The sequence below is a fragment of the Lontra canadensis genome, unplaced genomic scaffold (genome assembly GCF_010015895.1).
Source record: "Lontra canadensis isolate GAN:19392208 unplaced genomic scaffold, GSC_riverotter_1.0 scaffold62, whole genome shotgun sequence".
Lineage (NCBI taxonomy): Eukaryota > Metazoa > Chordata > Mammalia > Carnivora > Mustelidae > Lontra > Lontra canadensis.
The window spans coordinates 3516485-3537580 of NW_022631056.1; the positions used below are offsets into that span (position 1 = coordinate 3516485).

At 36.7% G+C, this 21096-nt stretch overlaps 1 protein-coding gene across 1 annotated transcript in view; it reads left to right on the top strand.

Annotated features, from left to right (window-relative positions):
- TMPRSS15 (transmembrane serine protease 15) overlaps nucleotides 1-19601 on the top strand; it is a 120217-nt gene extending 100616 nt beyond the window's left edge. The window contains exons 22-25 of the mRNA XM_032877983.1: nucleotides 9739-9920; nucleotides 11400-11495; nucleotides 14633-14772; nucleotides 19401-19601. Coding sequence (XP_032733874.1) covers nucleotides 9739-9920; nucleotides 11400-11495; nucleotides 14633-14772; nucleotides 19401-19556 — 574 coding nt within the window. The 3' untranslated portion in view covers nucleotides 19557-19601. The remainder of the gene's footprint in view (nucleotides 1-9738; nucleotides 9921-11399; nucleotides 11496-14632; nucleotides 14773-19400) is intronic.
- Nucleotides 19602-21096: the final 1495 nt, after the last annotated feature.

The following is a 21096-nucleotide window of genomic DNA, read 5'->3' on the forward strand; positions in this document are numbered from 1 at the left end:
TGTTTCAGGGGCGCCTGGGTGGCACCCAGTGGGTTAAAGCTTCTGCCTTCAGCTCAGGTCATGATCCCAGGGTCCTGGAAATGAGTCCCACATCCGGCTCTCTGCTCGGTGGGGAGCCTGCTTCCCTTCCTCTCTCTCTGCCTGCCTCTCTGCCTGCTTGTGATCTCTGTCTGTCAAATAAATAATTAATTTTAAAAAAAGAAAAGCTGTTTCATCTAATATACACACACGTGTTCAGTCATATAAGACATAAAATGTATTTTCACAGTTTCAATTTGAATACAAGCAAACAAGTGTAAGCTCTAATAGAATGGAATTGTGATGAATTCAAACTCATCCTCACCAACCTTGCATTTTTCTCTCGTTAGCCACTCAGTGATATTATTTCTTATTCCCCAAGAAACATGTATCTGGTCGAGGTGCTTTAACCTGCAGGTGACTAAATGGTTTAATTGGACAGCTCTTCTCTGTCTACATTCTTACTGTCCACACTCTCATTCCCATCCCTCAGCCATTATGGATGTCACTAAATTTCCCTCTGCCTGTTCTTTTTCTCGGTCACTGATTTGTCTTCTTTTTGAACCTTAAAAGAGAGATTGGGAGAGTATGGACCAACTTTACTGTAGCTTTAAGGCAAGGCTGACTGTAAACCCGAAGATAGAATTTTGATTCTCCTTGTGCTATTGACCCCATGTGACTTGGTGTCTCTGTTTCAATATCCTCCTCCACAGGGTGTTCATAAGGAGATCTGCCTCCTAGAGTGATTATCAGGACAAAAGTAAGAGGATGCAGTGCTTTGGATACCGTGAATTACATAGATGTACAATAAAATTTTCATTGTGCTGCTGTTCCTGTGCAGGAAAGAAGATTCTAATTCTTGCCCAGGAGACGTTCAGTGTATTTATTTTCTAAACTTTTTATACTGCTACAATTTCAAACATACTGCACACAAATTTCAAATAGTAGTACAGAGAACTCTTGTATACCTTCACTGAGTTTCACCAATTGTTTGCATCTTATGCTATGAAAACCTTTTCATTCTTTCATTCTCTCCGGTGTGGAGAAATACTTATTTTCCAAATCACTTGATAGTGGATTAGACATTGTGTCCTTTACCCTATATTTTTTACTAAGGACAGTAAGTCATTTTATAGAAAGCCCTTCTATTTGGTGAAACTCTTCAAGCGTGTCCCCTTGTTGGTCTTGATATATCTCCATTCTTTGAGAACTCCTTTACTTTCTGCAAAATAAGATGTTCGTGTTCATCTTGTGCTTTGTCCACTCTAGTCCCCAAATCAAGTTTTCTATAAGAAACTCCAACTCCATTTAGCTCATTTTAGTTTCTCCTACATTTTAAAAAACAAATCTTGCATGCTCTTTGCTAGTGCTGATATGTCCTACTCCTAGACCCTCTCAATAGATTTAGCTACATCCCCACAAATATGAACTCAAAATAACAGCTCTAATTAAAATAGATTACCATAGGCACATTCTAGTCTTTTCTCCTTCCATATTTGCAACACTTATCTCCAATAATCAGAAACCTGTTCCTACAATCCACAAAACATGTATGGATTCACAAAACAAGTAGTTTGAGAACTGCTAAGCCTACCACAGTAAAGCAAACTCACCACATAGAGTTTAATATTTGTTTTTCTCTTTTTCCCACTAACATAGAACAAATGAATAAGCTTAAGTGCATGATTTGATAGGTTTTGAAAATGCCTGCACCTGTGTAACCCACACTCCTATCAGGACATGAAATATTTGCATCACATATAAAACTCTCTTATCCCCTTTTCCTGCCAGTCACCATCCCCACTTCTAGAAGCAACCACTCTTCAGCCTCTTCCGTGGGCAGGTATGTATAGATTTAAGTCTGGATCACAACTATTTTTCTTAATTGAATTTTAGATTTATTTATTTATTTGAGAGAGAGAAAGAAATAGTGAAGTAGAGCAGAAGCAGAGAGGAGAGGGAGAAGCAGATTCCCTGCTAAGCAGGGAGCTCGATGTGGGACTCAATCCCAGGCTCCATACCAGGACCCTGGGGTCATGACCTGAGCCAAAGGCAGACACCTAACTGACTGAGCCACCCAGGTGCCCCTGGGTCACATCTACTCTACAGACATATATTGGTGATGAAATTTTCCACAGAGAGGCCTCTTGCCCATCTTCTATTCTTTGATTTAGCCCTTTAGAGAAGACCAAATACATGTGTCTCATTCTTTATTGAAATAATTCCTTGAAACAGGTGTTAATATTCCTGAAATAGACTATTTCCTATATGAGGTGCTTGGAGGTATGGCAAAAAAAATCCATGCTACTATTTACACTTCAGTGTTAAATTAATTAAACTGATGTAGCTAATAAAGCTTTGAAGAAAACTTTTTAAATAGTTAAGTATTGACTATAAAACAACATAACTTAATTGATACCTCTATTACAACTTAAAATCTGGATTCTTTTGAATACCTCAAGCACCTTATATAGGACTAGAATATAGAACATATACAAATATAGTACCTAGAAAATTATTTCATTTCTACTTAAACTTATCCTAGCATATAAACATCATAGACTTAATTAATTTCTCTATTTACCTACCTATTCAATGATGACTTTAGGAGGTTCAATATATTATCTCCTTCAGGTTGCAGAAATACTTTAATACCTTTTCAAGATAATAGTAACTTGCAAATCTAAAAGAAGTGCATTTTCTTAGGCCAGTAAAGATTTCAAGAGTAAGTTAGTGACTTATTGCTTTTTTTGTCATAGGGTAGGCCTTGGGTACTTTTTTTAAGACATTTCAAGTTTGAGCTGCTAGTCATCTTTTTGATAGTTAAAATTCTCTTCTTCCGTCATTAGGACTTTTTAGACTGATGCCTTTCTCATAGGCTTTATCAATTTCCAATGTGAAGTCTTTTCCTTAAAATTAAGTATTTGTAAAAATCCCCTTGGCCCATATTGTGTAACCTGTTTCCTTGATGCTACTCTTATAGCACTATTTTTAATAATGTACTTTCCCCTTTTTTTCCATTTGTTTTTTTAAGTTTTATTTTAGTTTTTACTCCCTTCAACAATTCCACACACATACTATCCCAGCCTCTGGCAAAGCACTTTAATAACATATTTTTTATTCAGAGGTATCTCATTATAGTTGTAATTCCACCCAGAAGTTCCTGTATTTCCTAGAAGCTTGGTGCCAGATCCCTGAAGTTATCTCTACTTTGAGAACTAGGTCATTACCTTGAATCAAGAGATTAGAACAAGTGTTCTAAGTTTTGGAGAAGATGATGCTCTACAAAGTCCTTGCCCTAGAAAAATATTCAAATAAATATTTTATTTTAGGGAATGATTAAGTGCAAAAAAGGAAGATAAAAGTGGTATAAGCAGAAAGCAAATGATGGAAGCAGGGGACTTTATTTGGATACAGTATATGGAGAAACTTGCACAACAAATGAAAATTGAAGGAAGATCTAAAGAGATGAGGAAGGAACTTAACACAAGTTTCTGGAGAGGTAACACCAACTCAAATGCCCTGCGGGTAGGAATGAGATTAGCCTGTTCTAGAAACCTCAAGAAGCCTGCCATTGCTGCTGGCCAGGAAGTGATTGACAGACAGGAAGGAACAAGATTGGAGATGTAGGCAGGACCAGACTCTAGGTCCTAGTGAGGACTAAGGAGGCCATGACAAATGGGATGAGAGACCATCTAGAAGGCAAAGAGTGACATGAGCTGGAGAAGAATCTGCTGGGAGGACCAATATTGAACCCAGGGAGACCAATTAGAAAGAAAAAATAGTCATCCTAGGATTGTGGCTGAGGAAGCTGAACAAAAGGCAGGATCTCATTCATGAGTAAGTTCAGGTGGATAGAGTTATAAACAGATAAAGAGAAAGGGCAAGGGCAGCGTCAAGGGTTAGGCCTCTAGTAAAAAGGGTGCGTGTTGTGTGTTGATACGATATCATTTACTGAAGTGAGGATAATGAGAAGAAGCAGTACTGCAAAGAGAACAAGAGTTCTGAGTTTTTTATATCGAATTTAGGACTTTCTGATAAAATCCAAATGGTACTGCCTAATTGGCATGTGGCATGTGAGTCTAGAGTTCAGAGAAGAAGTTAATTATTGAAATACAGATTTGGAAAATTTGCACACATTGCTGATATTTGAAGTCATGACATTGGATATGATTATCTAGGGGGCTAATGGAAAAGAGAAGAAAGCAAAAAACAGAACTCAGGAGTACTCTAGTATTTGAATTTTGAGAGGAACAAAAGAGCTGGGGGGAAAAGCCAGGAAAAGCAGAGAATGAGATGAAGGGAATATCACAAGTATGAGGAGAGTCCTGGAAGTCAAGTGAAGACAGGCATTCAAAAACTATTCCTAAAGTTTGTAGACATAACCCACCAGATCAAATGGTGTTGAGGATTATTTCACTTACTCCGTGTTCCCTGTACTTCCTTTTCTAACACCTAAACAAATAAAGGCATACCTCTAGTTTAAAGACAGGTTTCTACTTAGTAGTTGAACTAAAAGTACCCTTATGTGTGACACTCTTGACCTTATTCATAAAAAAGAACAATAATTAAACATATCCTCACTATTCATCCTTTTTCTTTTACAATACATCTGCCTTTTATACACTTTATTTTTCTCCTTTGAGTTTCACTGTGGGTTCATGACCCTTCATTAGCAATTTATTTTATTAACTAGGATAATTATTATGATTACCATATGATATTATATTGTTAAAACTGGCCACTATAATCCCGTTTAATCTATCTCCTTTGTTCTTTTAAAATTGCCTCTAATATTCTGGAAAACTTTCCTTTTTCTTTCAAGTTTTTATCTAAATTCTAGTTAATTAACATTGAGTGTAACTTAGTTTCAGGTATAGGATTTAGTGATTCATCACTTACATACAACAAACACCCCGTGCTTATCACAAGTGCTCTCCTTAATCCTCATTACCCATTAATTCATCCCTCCTGCCCACCTTCTCTCCAGGAATTTTCAGTTTGTTCTCTCTAGTTGAGTCTGTTTCCTGGTTTGCCTCTCTCCTTCCCCCACCCATATTCATCTTTTTTGTTTCTAAAATTCCACAAATGAGTGAAGTCATATGGTATTTGTCTTTCTCTGACTTACTTACTTCACTCAGCATTATCCCTTCTAGATCCATCCATGTCATTGAAACTGGTAAGAATTCATTCTCTTTCTTTAATGGCTGAGTTATATTCCATTGTGTGTGTGTGTGTGTGCATCACATCTCTATCCATTCATCAGTCAATGGACATTTGGGCTCTAGTCTTGAAAAATTTCTTATTCTCTAACACCACCATATTTCAGAGGCATCCTAATTTTTATATGCCTTTAAAAATGGAATTGGTTGTCCTCAGAGGAATCCTTATTCTAATCAGTGGAGAATAATAATAAAGACCTGAAATGTGTTTGGGGCAAACATTGGAGTTGGTAGTGGGCAGACTTGGCTAAGGTACCATCTTTGTTAATGGTAGAACAGAAAAATTTTTTAATGTAGAATTATGGGTTCCCACTGATTTTTCTTCCTTTCAGCACAGTGTGCCACTTTATCACAAATATCTTACTATATTTACTTTATTCCCATTTTATTTTATTTTATTTTATTTCTTTTCAGTGTTCCAAAATTCATTGTTTATACACCACACCCAGTGCTCCATGCAATACGTGCTCTCCTTAATACCGACCACCACTAGGCTCCCCCATTCCCCCAGCCCCCTCCCCTCAACCCTCAGTTTGTTTCTCAGAGTCCACAGTCTCTCATGGTTTGTCTCCCTCTCCGATTTCCACCATCTCACTACTCCTCTCCATCTCCCAATGACCTCCGTGTTATTCCTTTTGTCTCACAAATAAATGAAACATATGATAATTGACTCTCTCTGCTTGACTTACTTCACTCAGCATCATTTCTTCCAGTCCCGTCCATGTTGATACAAAAGCTGGGTATTCATGCTTTCTGATGGAGCATAATACTCCATTGTATATATGGACCATATCTTCTTTATCAAATTTATTTTTTACCACAATGAAAATCCTATTTAATAATAGACATCCTCATACTCTGAGTAGAGAATTTCTTTACACGACAGCACATAGCAACCTAGAGTGGCCTAGCACTAGTTCCTCCCATTTGGTGCACCTCTTGTACACCAAGAATTGTGCTAGTCTCTGAGGTTACAGAATTCAGGAATACATGTCTTTCTGTTGCCTCCCAACTTATGACTTTTCTTTATTCTAGTACTAGGAAAAACATTTTGTTTGAACAGGTGAAATGCAGCAGAAATTCGGCCAACCTCCCCTACCTCAAGGTACCCTACTTCTGCTTCTTTAGCCTGTGTCAGACTGGGGCTCACCTACCCAGTGGGCCTATCTCCTGTTCCCATCTCTATAGTTTTTCCTTGTTTTACTAGAGTGTAGATGCTTTGAGACAAATATATTTTTAAAAATTATCCCCTCCTCAGCTGCACTGATTTTTCTGAAGGCTTTCTTCTTCCACTTGGCTTTGAGTGAATGGAAAAGCCAGGGAGGATTCTGTATTACTCAATATCCCAATAGTAATTACAAAATGCAGATTCTTGTGTCCCACTCGAACATTCCAAATTAGAATCTCTGGAGATGGAAATTAGGAATCCAGATTTTTAGCAAATTTTTCAGGTGATTCATGACATTGAGTACAACTGGCCAGGGGTTCTCAAGTCTTTCTTCTGAGAGAAGGCACTAAGATTGCAATAGGATGTAGTTTTTCTAGTGGTGCTTGTGCTAATGTGAGCTTGTGGTGGAGAAGCTAAGCACATAGACAAGAAAAGTTATGTGGAGCAGAACCTGAGAGAGAAATGCAATTGACATATGTTGGAGGAGTATCTCCTTCTTAATGTACGACTTACAGATAGATGCAGAAGAAAAAAAAAAATGAGAAGAGGCTATTTCTCCATGTAGCACTATAACAACTTTGGAACTCATTAAGAATGTGTCAGATTAATACTGCTATAACTTGTATTTAATTAGACCAGTAGCTTGAAGCATGTATGCTTAATTTTCACAGTCCATGGTTCATGGATTGGTTTTCTACTCCAAACCTTGAAATAACAAGACAAAATGGTGATTACTAAACTTTGTGCTGCCTGTAAGCTCTCTCATATCAGTACCTAATATTTATTGTTCTCACAAGGTGTACAGTACTTACAAAAGAATTTGGGAGATTAGCTACTAAACTGCATTATTTTTTCTTAACTGCAATTTTTTTGAAGATTTTATTTACTGATTTAGATAGTGCGTGAGCAGAGGGAGGGGCAGAGAGAATGGAGGAGAGAGAAAGAATCTCAAGCAGACTCCCTGCTGAGCACAGAGTTCTAATGCGGCTCCCTCCCAGGACCCTGAGGTCAAGACCTGGGCCAAAACCAAGAGTTAGACACTCAACTGACTGAGCCACCAAGGTGCCCCTGAACTTCATTATTTTGTCATTGAGTTAAATCTCCAAAAAATAGCTGCATATATCTCTCTGAATTTTTAATGTATGTTTTCCTAAAAATAAAATATGTAGAAAGTACTTAAGAAGACAATCCTATCATTTTTTTAAAGAAATGCACTCTATTAACTTCAAAAGAGAACCTCTATAATGGGCTCATATTCCTTTTGAGCAAATTTTATACCATTAATATAATTACTATTATTTATAATATGAATACTAATATAATGCCTTGGTTACATATAATATAATTATAATAAAAAATATAGTGTGTATAAACATAATTAAATGCAATAAGAAACATGGTGTAACACTTGTAGAATTCATTTTTTGCAAATATTGAGTTACTATATATTAAACGTTTAAGAAAAAATACAATTCTTAAAAAAAGAGTAACTTCCTATTACCTGTCAGCCATAACAGGTATTCTTACTAATCAAGTGAAAACCATGACCAGCTGAGCTTTACGAAACATACGTAAATGTGTGATATGGAAAGAAATTCAGATATAGGACACTAGGAAAGAGATTTCATTACATTCCCTCACTTTGAGGAAGCCAATGCGGGCAGGGGAGTCCCAGGGTACAGTGGGAGAGGATACAGTCAGAATGTCTGAAATTATCAGTGAGTCCAGTTTGGCTGAAGTACTGATTCCTCTGACCTGGAAAGGGGGAAGTGAAAAGGTCTCTTGACAAGCAAACAGAACCTTCACAGCAACATAATGCCCTCCTGGCCCACCAACCACTAGGAGCAGGGACATTCTCCCCTTCCAGAGCCCAGATAATCCAGCGGCCTAGCATGTCTCTCCTCCCAACCCTCACTTCATGCTCTCAACCCTGCCCACAGAACACTGCCCAGAGCCACTGGAGGCACCGCACTATGCTGGTGCGAGTATAGTCTCTGAAGTCAAATGGTCCTAGTTCAAGTCTCTGGTTGTTCTCAATATAAAATCCATAGCATGGTGGCAAAAATGAAGAGTTGATGCAAAGTACTGCCCTTGCAACAAAATAGGTTCTCCATAAATGGGTCTTACTCTCTTCTATAAAGCATGTCAATAAGTTTCCTCTGATTTTAATGCAGTGTGGTTTTTGGTGGATGTCTCCTGGATGCTTAGGCATTCCCTGGCTTTATTGATGCCGGCGACTTGATCAAACACGATCCTTTGTTTAATTTCAACAAAGTAATGGATAGGTAAAAAGATAAACAAATGGACTTGAAATAACTTCATGCCGTTTGTGTATTTGTAGGTGACTTGGATTCTAACAAGTTTAAAGACCCCATTAAATGAGGCATTTATAATGATTAAGAATTAGATCACTAGCTCTTTTAAAATAGCAGTTATTGAATTTTGACTGCATTGTGATATGGCTTAATTGGCTTAATTCCAGCTGTCCACTAGTAGTTTCTTGGTGTGATGTTGTTTCAGTCCAAAAGCACAGCTGGAAATGCCTGCATACTTTCAAATTGTCATTTAATCTTCCTAGAACACAAATGTTATCCTTTACCAATTCTTTATCAAGGACCAACATTATGTGTGGAAAATTATTCAAGTTCATTGGATATGAAAATTACTCGAGTTGGTATGTTAGATTGTAAATATCATAATAGATTTTATTGCTTGTCTTAACTTTGTGTGAATTCAATAACCCCCTGAACAGGAGAGCTCCTGAACCTCCTTACTGCTGGCTGGGGCTTTCTGCAGAAACCCTGGACCAAGATACAATCTCCACAGTGGAATGGGATTTCAGGCAGTGGTTCTCTAACTAGGCCGTACAGTAGGATAAACTTGGAGATTTAATTTAAAAATGGAGATTTAATTTAAAAATGGAGATTTAATTTAAAAATTTAAAAAATCTATGTTTTTGAAGTCCCCTCTCTCCATTCCAGATTCATTAAATCAGAGATAGAGAAGGGGAAGCTGGTTACAGTGTTATTTACAAGAACTCCAGGTGATTCTAATATGAAACTGAAGTTTTGAACCTCAATCTAGAACTAGAGATCAAGAGATGATCTAAGGGAAGTAATAGAAATGAGCACTAGTTAAGATTCTTTCTGTGATCTAACCAGAAGAATAAAAAAATAAAGGAAATGTTTTTAAAGAAGAATCATTCAGAGAAATTCAAGAATATTTTAGGATGGGCACATATAGTTCTGAAATATCTACTATGAGCAGCACCTTTAGAAAGTAACAATGGTGGACGGAGGGTTTCTTACACGTCTTTTTCTTTATCTTCAGGAGAAATTTAGAGCCATCCAAGTGGGAAGCAGTCCTAGGCCTGCATATGACATCAAATCTGACTTCTCCTCAAATAGTAACTCGGTTTATAGATCAAATCATCATAAACCCTCATTACAATAAACGGACAAAGGACAGTGACATCGCCATGATGCACCTTGACTTTAAAGTGAATTACACAGGTAAAAGACATCAGTTTTAGTCATCTTATCTGGTGAAATCAATTCAAAATTAGATTTGAAATATTATCAGTACCAATGAATTAATAATCCATAAAGGTTGGATAATTTGTTATAGAAATCATTATAATTTAAGTGGAATTGGGGAATGGAGCAAAACATATTCAATTATCTTCATCAAGTGTTTGAATACAACATTCTAGAAAGTTGGAGCAGAATAAAATATTCTGAGCCCCCTGTAAATAGTGAACTCAAAGGAGCAGCATAGAGAAAATAGGTCATGTTCCAATGCATGCCTTCTGTATTTCTCATGTGGAAGAAAGGCAGGTCCATCTACCACAAAGGGCAGAATAGGACAAACTGAGAGAAGAGCATATACTCTAGAAAGAAGGTTTTTTGTTTTTGTTTTTGTTTTTTTAAAGATTTTATTTATTTGTCAGAGACAGAGGGAGATAGAACGAGCAAGCACAGGCAGACAGAGAGGCAGGCAGAAGCAGAGGGAGAAGCAGGCTCCCTGCCGAGCAAGGAGCCCGATGTGGGACTCGATCCCAGGATGCTGGGATCATGACCTGAGCCGAAGGCAGCTGCTTAACCAACTGAGCCAACCAGGCGTCCCTAGAAAGAAGTTTTTAAAGGTGATTCAATAATATTAATAGAATGGCAGCTGGAAGACTTCCTCCAAATACCTAGATGATGTGCAAGAAATCACCTGATGGGGTGACCTTTATCCTGAAGGGCTCTGCCCAACTCCATCCTTTACTCTGAAGACTTTTCCAACCCCTGGTGAGGATAAAATGCTGCCATTTCTGGGTTCTCATGGAATTTGGTGTACACATGTCTTAGAGCACTTATCAAAGGCAGACTATTACTGGATTAATTAAGTAGCCCTGTCCTTGAGGGTAAGCACCATATCTTACTCATTTTTGTGTCTGCCCTGGGTCTTAAGTGTAGTGGGCGCTTAATAAATGGCAGGCAGCTTGTAAATTGTTGGAGAAAGGCTTTAAAAGTCAGTGACAAATGCTGATGCTTCCATAAGTGCACTGTAAAACAATCACCTAAAAGCTTTTTTAATGTGGAGATAATTGAGGAAAATCAGAAAAGCTTCAGAACATTTGTCCGAGTGTCTTTTAATTGGCCCTGAGGAACAGCCTTCCCAAGATTTTCACACAGCTGACACAGTAAATAGCATGATTACTTAAAATCAAATAAAAATGATCAACTCTAGAACTAAGACATTGTTTACATTCTTAAAGTGTAATTAGGAGACAATGTAGAAAAGGATCCCAAAAGACCACCGGGGATACCTAGTCCATTGTCAAAAAGTACCACCCTGAGATGCTTCTTTCCTCTGAGACTGATGTCTAAAAAATGTTCAAGCAGCATAAAACAAAAATACAAGTGTTTTAGATAAAATGTTGACAATATTGATTTTTAAAACTTGTTAGAAATGCGTGTTTGTCTGTTTGTGTTTTGTTTTTCCAGATTATATACAACCTATTTGTTTACCAGAAGAAAATCAAGTTTTTCCTCCAGGAAGAATTTGTTCCATTGCTGGCTGGGGGAGGATTATACATCAAGGTAAATCATTAGACTCAATAAAAGGAAAATGCCTACTAATAAGAAGGATACTATTGCACTATCCTGTGAATATTTTCAACATCTTTTGCAATAGCTCTTAAAAGCACTGTCTGACTTAAATTCATATGCTATATTCCTTATAGGAGGAGAGTTCAAGCATCCCCCAAATTTAGCACCTAATTTTGGTATTATGAAAATTACTATGATAAAGAGAAAAGATATGTCTGTTTAAGTGAATATTACAAACATTACAAAATTTATTTTTGTAAAGCACCTGGATAAAGTCTGATCAAAAGCCAAATTATTACCTGTTACATTTTTCAAATCAACAAAACTATCTTTATTTATCACATGAAGTCCTTACACTCCCATTCCCTAAAAAATGAGAAGGGAATCCCCTTTAACTTCACCATGCTGAGTCAGCCTACTCAGATGTGGCACAAATCTTACAGTAAAGACTATAAACTCACTGGTTAGCATTATTTAACAGGATGTTTTCCAAACACATAAAAGATGCATATTAAAACTAACCAAATGTAATTTTTTTTACAAAATTCTAGTACTCTGTTCTCTCTTAATGTAACTAAAAGGCACATTGGCTTCAGAATTCCTGATAGAAGTTATTCCATCTAGGGCAGAATTTTGACTACCCATTAAAAATTAAGCAAAAAGGAAAGGCACTATATAGTCTGGTGGGAGAACCCAGCCTCTAGAGTCGCAATAGATCATGGCCAAGATATTTTAAAAATCCCTATTACATAAGATGAAAAGCCACAGAATTTTGTGGAAAGGTCAGCTACCAGAAGCAAAGCACTTACAATTAAAACACCCTTCTTACTAATTGAACATAATAAAATTAAAAAAAAAAGTAAATATTAAAAATAAGTTAAAAATACTAAAATATTTTAAAATATTAAGTTAAAATACATAAATATTTAAAATATTCTTAAAAATCAATCAATCAATATTTTTTTAAAAAACCAGCAAGAATAATACCCTTCTCCCTTGTAAAAGAAAGGGTGATGTTCTAAGGTAAGTCTTTGCCTGATGATTTCAACAGGGTTTCTCCATGGCAATTGCATTATGTCACTGAAATACCTCATGTCTGCTGTCCATTAAATGTATTGAAGTCAAAGGCAGTATCTTCTTTTATTTCCTCTGCTTGAAAGATGCCATCATTTATTAAATTTGAAATCTAAAGAGTAAAAATGATTCCTAGATAGATATTTTCTCTATCTGACTTCAACTAAAAGACATTTATGGCCACAATGTAGACTCTTCAAAAACAAATTATCCCCTAACAAAATTTAAGGCTCTTTATTCCATAGGAAATGGGTATTTCTTTTGGAGCTCAGTAAACTTGGCTCACATTACTTATTGGTACTAAAGATATGCATTTAATTGACTTAAGAAGGGTCTCTAAGAGTGGCATGGAGCCAAGGAAAATCAGTATCTGAGATCAATTTCATTTAGGAATAAATGGTCATATCATGTTTACATACTTCCTGGGTGATGGAAATTTTAACGAATTTTATGAACTTTGTCTTATGATTTCCAGCTACTTAACTGTGTAAAACCCAGATTCCCCCAGCCCCCACTGTTATGAGTATATTATCGTAATTAACTAGGAAAACCATGAACACATCGTTTACTAGGAAGAAGCAAAGTGATATTAGTCCGTTAAATTAAGGCAATTAGGAAACTTAAAAGAACTTTATTGATATTTTTATGTATTTTTAGTGTGTGTAGTCTCAATTATCCTTATGGCAATTGTGGACAAATAAATATTAAATATAAGAACACTGCTCAAATTTTTCTTTACCAAAGAGTTGTATCATATACCCATCCAATCTTTTTTTATTCCTTGACGAGCAGTAAAATGGGCTTTGATTTTATAATAGCTTATAATAAAAACTAGAGTCTACCAGCCCATCATTGGTCTTCATAGAATGAGTAACAGTGAGATGCTGAATTCCCTCCTCCATCTTCACGTCTTAAAGTCCAATGTCAAACTTTCAAAGTCATCCAGTGATTAACGGCTGGAGGCACCAGCCGGAAGTTGCCACTTGTGCACATCTCCCAACTCCTGTTCACTGTCATGCTGGTACCTTGAGTGTTTACATCATGCAAATGATATGTATTGGGGATTTTTTTCCTTGAAAACCTATGTTAAACATTGACCAACACAGCACTGAATCTTACATATATTGCTTTGCACCTTATATACATACACACATGTCCATGTACACACACACACACACGCACACACACACACACACGCACACACACACACACACTTTTTCCTGTTTAGTGTGTGGATTAAACTTGGGTGGAAATGAAGTCACTATATTTTTGCAATAACACTGGCTGTCATATGCACTAAGTTATCATCAACTTTCTGCCTCTCTTGTGGAATCACATAGAATTGCTAATTATTAAAAAGTGCTTCTCAGGTGCCTTTTCTGAAGCACTAGACACCTGCGGGCTTCACATCCCCCTTGGAATTAGTATTTCAGTAAAGAGAGAGTCATGCTTGCAATAGATGAGTCATTTTGTGAAAAGCGTGGGAGTACACTCTGTTACAGAATGCCTCCTTTCTCTTCACCTGGGTGTGGATGACAAGCTGATTACCCTTAGACCAGGGCACAGTTCAGCTGAGCTTTGTCTTCTGTTCCGTGTGCACCTGCTCATTCACAGAGCCTCACAAAGTTGCTGAATGCCATTATCAGGGCGCACCTCTTCAGGTGTCAAATGAAAAGCCTCCTGGATTTCAGAGTCATTGATAATTTCCATAAATGAAACTCTACGTGATGGTGGGCTATCTTTCCCCCCATGAGCAAAACCGTAACCATTTAAAATTACTGCAAATTCCTAAAGCCTGTCTAGTCCAATCCCCCATTCCTGTTAGCCCTTGGAAACAAAAGGAGTGCTTTACTGTTATCCATTTGGCAAAATTCACAGATGGGCTTTATTAGGTGCTTTAAAAATACTAAGGTTTAGCATTTAGTTTCACCATCTATACACACAGTACTCGATAATGAGAGTGAACTGTTGAAATAAATAAGACCGATGGCGGCTCATTCAGGGATGCATGTTGATCCCTTCTGACTGGCGGGCCGTATTTCCATTTTGAACAGGCCCTACTGCAAACATATTGCAAGAAGCCAATGTCCCTCTTCTATCAAATGAGAAATGCCAACAACAGATGCCAGAATATAACATTACAGAAAACATGGTCTGTGCAGGTTATGAAGAAGGAGGAATAGATTCTTGTCAGGTAAGTATGTAAAACTGGTCACTCTACATCTCCAGAAAGCATTGCTCTATAATGATTTTATGGCTTTGCAATGATTAGGGAGTAAAAAAAATCATCAGGCTTTTAACTTCATTTCTTCTTTTACCAAACTGTGACTTTTTTAAAAAATTTGTGGCCTACTTGCATAGTATTCCTAGGGTGGATGTGAGCATTAGAAAGAAAACTCATTTTTAAGGAGAAATACTAGGATCGGATAGCTTTAGAGCTGAGGCATAAAATATGACTGTGTGAGAGAGTCAGGTAAGTTATGTAGTGCTGACCCACTGTTGACCTTGGCTAAATCTAATTCTAATTCTTTAAAACCCTATACAGACTTCAAACAAAACACAAAAAGGGAGTCAGAAGGCCAATTTCACCTATTGGCTTCCAATTTTCAACCCTGGTTTTCAGTCTGGGGCACAGGTCCAGGGACAAGAAATAATTTTCTGCATAAAACCAACCTGGATACCTTGCTTAGAACCAGTTTGCAACTAACCACTTGTAGGAAGGTTAAAAACTAGAACTTACTCAACAGCCTGGCATAAATCTGGACCTGGAACTCCTACACTAGAATTTTCATCTTATCATTTATATTTCATTTTAGAGATGTAATCACATGATCTCACTGAATGTCAACATGGCAATATATCTGATGTATCAGGAGCTTTTGACTTACATGATCACCAGAGAAAACTCCTACCCACAAATTACCCTCACTGAAGACAAGAACATGTTATCACTTGAAATAATGTAGCCAATTATTAGTGCCATGAAATCCACATGCACTCAACAAATAAAAAATAAATTCTGCCCAATTTTAGAATTATTGTTCATTTTTAGGTGCAGTGTGGAGTAGTCACGAAAGCATAGACTCTGGGCTCAGACTAGTCTTATTTATTTATTATTTTTTAAGATTTTATTTATTTGACAGAGCCAGCGAGAGCAGGAACACAAGTAGGGGGAGTGGGGAAGGGAGAAGCAGACTTCCCGCCAACCAGAGATCCTGATGCAGGGCTCCATTCCAGGACCCTGGGATGGTGACCTGAGCCTAAGGCAGACACTTAACGACTGAGCCACCTAGGCGCCCCTCTCAGACTACTCTTAATGTTACCCTTGCCTAAATACTTATGGGTGAGACTTTGGGCAAGTCACTTAAGTTTTATTTAGAGGTTTAAAAATCAGGTAATATGTAGAAGGCATTTAAATAAGCACTGAAAATATTAACAGTTTTCCCTATGAGACTTTAGAAATAAATCTTCTAGCACGTTTTCTGTATTTGAAAATTAATAAGATGTTGATGCCTCAACATCTGCTGGATTAGATTAAACCTGATAGCAGTAATGAACAAAGTAATAATTTACAAATGTGGACACAGCCATTTGTACCATGGGAAAATCTTTCACTGTTAAAATGCAAATAACTTGTTATATATACTAACATCTATGTCAACGTAATTCGACTTCATACAAGAATTTTTTTAACAGACACTTAAGCAGATGAATCTTTATATGTATGCTCTAGTTAAATCAGTGTCTCAAATCATGTTAAACTTTCAGCCTAGTTTTACATTTATTCTGCATTGTTGAACACTTTCAAATTCAAGACAAATAAGACAGCTTTCTTCTTGCTTAAAATTTATCTCTGGATCTTAAACATTCTTTTTAAAATGAAAAGCATGCTAAAGGTAAGATATATTGCCACTTAGAGGGAGATTTATAGAATTATTGTTCAGGAGGGAAATCAGCTGTACAACTTCAATTACAGTTAATGGGGGTTGTGTGGCAGGTGCCTCATGCACGAGGTAGAAAATACGACCATAAATACTACTGATATTAGAGTTACATTAAGCCAGTCACTCGTAGCAGATCCTTCAAATCTTATGTTTGGGTCTAATTCCTAGAGAGACTAAGTATGTTATTCATTCACAAGTGGGAACATCTCCATACAGGGCAGGATCTTATGTAATATGTTATCGTGATTGGGTAATCCATAGTATAGAGGGCCACATGATCTTTGTTCAACTTTAATACTATTTTATACAAAAGGATTAACTGATTAAATAAGAATATCTTTAAAATTATGGATATGCTACAACTGATACATCAGTTGAATGAGCTCTTTTGAAACATTATTTCCCCTCTACAGTGGCAAAGGATTGGTCTTATTAGTCATTCATACATTCTTTTTTTTTTTTAAGATTTTATTTATTTATTTGACAGACAGAGATCACAAGTAGGCAGAGAGGCAGGCAGAGAGAGAGGGGAAGCAGGCTCCCTGCTGAGCAGAGAGCCCGATGCGGGGCTCCATCCCAGGACCCTGGGATTATGACCTGAGCTGAAGGCAGAGGCTTAATGCACTGAGCCACCCAGGTGCCCCAGCATTCATACATTCTTAAATATCTTCTGGTTTGCCAAAAGCTTGCGTGTGTGGGGTGGTTGTCTAGATTTCGAGGCCTCACAAGTGACTGTAGAAGTCCCCTCTATATAGGACAAAGTGAACAACACAAAAAGCAAACTCATTTTGCTAGCTATGTAGACCTTTGTTCTATTCCAGTGATGTTCCAAGATGGCCTCCAGCCCAGCAGCTCAGCAGCCCCTAAGAACCTATTCGAGGAACAAATTCTCAGGCCCTAGCACAGACCTGATGAGTCAGCACCTCTAATCCTGGGACCCAGTAATGTGTGTTTTAGGGTACTAAAACCACTGGTATGACAACATAAATTTTAGGTTGATACTTCGTGGTCTGGACATTCACTTATATTTTTGAAGTCCACACTTCCACCATCTCTGAGATGGTGGAAGAAGAGAATGGCTTCCTTGAACAAATCAGCAAATTAAGGCATGAAGTTATGTAACAGAACTGAAATGGTAGAGTTAGATGAGTGAAGTGACAGTCCCATGCATAATAGGTCTCCAGCCATACAGACAACCCAACTGTTGGGCATCAAGCCTCCCTGTGGATTGTTTGAATATCTGCAAATGATCCAGCACATGTTGGGTAACTTAACAACCTGTTCATGGAGTCAATGTCTAGATTCTATTGTTTTTTTTTTGTTGTTTTTCTTTTTGTTTTTTTTTAAACCAAAGGACTTCTTTTCAAAATACCCAAACAGTTGAGGTTTATTTTTTAATAATCTCTGAGTCTATATTAAGTATATTAAGGATGTTATCCTTAACTATCCCATAAATAGTTCTGGACCCAAATTATAAATTAAGGGTTTAGGATATAGAAATAAAAATCACAGTCCCTGCCTTCAAACACATTTGTTACATTTAGAAAAGAGGTAACCTATGTTGCCAGTGCCATTTATGTTCCTCTGTACCCAAGCAAGAAAAGGTACTTTAATACACCACATTTTTTCCCCTTAAACATGGTCCCAAAGATAATAAAGAATCAAGACAAAAAGTCTCTCAGGATATTTTTTAACACAAACTCTGATCGAAATATTCTATTGTACCAGGGATTGCAACCAAAGTACACAAGACTTTAAATTCCTTCATAAATATAAAAAAAAAAGATTAAAAATTTTGCACAATAAGTGTAAGGGAAATATCTGTCAATGCCATCATTAAGTAATGGTATGATAAGTTTGCATTATGTTCTTTTGCATTACATAAAAATACTCATGTGCAAATGAAATATATGAAATTAACTCCAGCAGAAGCTGTTATAATTAATATCTTTAAAAATTAAATAATTATTCATCAGTTAAAATTTATGAAAATATGTGTGCTTACCATAAATTATATCACTGACATACCTATTCCCATTGAAATGTTAAGATTTTTTCAAATCTGATTGTCTAATGACAAAAAGTTAATGCTACCTGAAAGAACTAAAATCAACTTTCTATGGGAGTTTTTAATTTCTCTAATACACAACGTGGAATAAGTGTCTTTTCTGCAAAGCCTCTCCCAGTTCTTAGAACATACTTCTTTTTGTTCCATTTTTTGTTTCAAGTTTTTATTTAAACGCCATTTGGTTAACATATAGTGTGATATTAGTTCAGGATTAGAATCTAGTGATTCATCACTTCCATACAACACCCAGTGCTCATCACAACAAATGCCCTCCTTAATCCCCATCCCCCTTAATCCCCATGCCCCCACTCAGCTCCCCTCCAGCAACCCTCAGTTCTCTGTAGTTAAGAGTCTGTTTTACGGTTTGCCTCTCTTTTTTTCTCCCCTATGTTCATCTCTTGTTTTTTAAATTCCACATAAGAGTGAAACCATATCATACCTCTTTTAATAAAATGATCAGCTTTTAGTATATATTTTGGTTGGGATTCTTCTCTTAGTTGTGCCTTAGAGAATTTCTTAGTGCCTATCAAAATGCCATAATGAAAGTTAAGGAAAATTTTGCTCTAAAAGTGCTTTACGAAGAGTTACATGCAAATTATGTTTTAGTTGTCAAGAATTTCTCCGTGTCCTTTCTGAGCAGCCAAAAGTTCTCATTCTTAATGGAGAGTGTTGGTGAAGAGATATACAGATGACTTGCAATTAAATCATATTTTGCTCTTTAGTTTTGAATTGATTTGCTAAAAAATAACCTTAGATGTTTATGCTAATTCACAACACATCTACAATTTTCTTTTGCAATTTTCTCTTTAGGGGGATTCAGGAGGACCATTAATGTGCCAAGAAAACAACAGGTGGTTCCTGGCTGGTGTGACATCATTTGGATACCGGTGTGGACTGCCTAATCGTCCAGGGGTGTATGCCCGGGTCCTGAGGTTCACAGAATGGATACAAAGTTTTCTACAGTGAAGTGCTTCCTAAACCAACATGAAAATCGTGCTATTTTCCCATTTCACTCTAAGGAGCATGGAAGTTGAGACTTTTATCAAAATGACTTCTAAGAGACTTTATTCTTACCTAAGTCATGCATGCTAAAGGGTGAGGGCGAACACAAAAAAATAATACCATACAAAATAACTTTAAACTAATACACTTTGATTTCATTGTGATCAGCTAATCTCTCACAGAGGTCATTTTCTTTGTTTTTGATCATTTTTATCAAATTCTCTCATTCAAAGGAATGCTATTGTAAAACATATACCATATACTTAAACTTCGGCAAAATTAGGAAGAGAGGTGAAGTAAACTGTTTTGCACAGTGTGTTGTTACTTGAAGTAAACTGCTATAAATTATCTAGTTTCAGAATCTCAGTATTCTTTCCACTTTTTCTATCATTTGCATTTTCAGTTCATCTTGAGCATATCCTTAATATTTTTCCCACTCATTAAAAATACGTATTTTAAGTTCATGTCACAGACGTGAACTAAATTGATTGCACAGTGCTCTCAAGCTAATTAAATAGCAAAAAGCGCAAGTCTCTGTATCAACCCTGTATCAAAATGAAGAGTAAATTAACTGTTATTGTCATTCGATTATTTGATCATTTTTTATCTGCATTAATAATACCATCCATTTATTTCGAGTTAATATTTTTTAACTTTCCAAAAAGTAATCAGACGTATCAAAAAAATGCAACTATTTCAAATGGGTTTTTTTTTAATCTATGTTTTACAGTGAATGTTTTTAACATGTGCAAAAGTTACTTAGACACAGCTGAATCACCCATTAGAAGGCCAAAAATGTGGAATAAATGAATTTGCCTCACTGCTTTAATCTCTTGGATCATTTCCAGAGTAAGTGCAAACTTCAGTTTAGCTTACTGCACAAAAATCTATTGATTTATTTGGGAAGACAAAATTTACACCTACTTAACACACACACACACACACACACACACACACACACACACACACATAATTGTATGGGTCTATATGGTCCAAAGTAATATAAGAAAGAGTAAGGTTTAAAGGAGTATAGACTGGGCCTATGGAAGAAGCCACTTAATTTGGGTTACATCTGAAAGGAATGACTATGATTGATGTATTGAAGAGGCATTAGGACCAGGGGTAGGGGTTCAGAGAAGTTCAGGGATTGAGAATAGTAGATAATCACATGCTGCTGTACCAAAAGTCTCTCTCTCTGGGGAAAAGAGAAAGGGAAAACAATATCATATAAGAAAGTGTGGTCAGATAATTGGGCACTACAAAATCCGGTAAACATTTGTGATATTTAGTCTTAGACAAAAATTAGGAATCCTCAAACGCACTACTCTTTTTAAGACCTTTCCAATGATTTGATCTTAGGAGCAGTTAGAAAGGATGAACGAACAGGGGTAGGGTGTGTTGTTTGATTTTACTACCTGGATATTGTCCACAACTCACCTGCATTTCAAGACACACATATGTGAAAATACAAACACACCAGATACACGAGGTACCAAGTACTTCT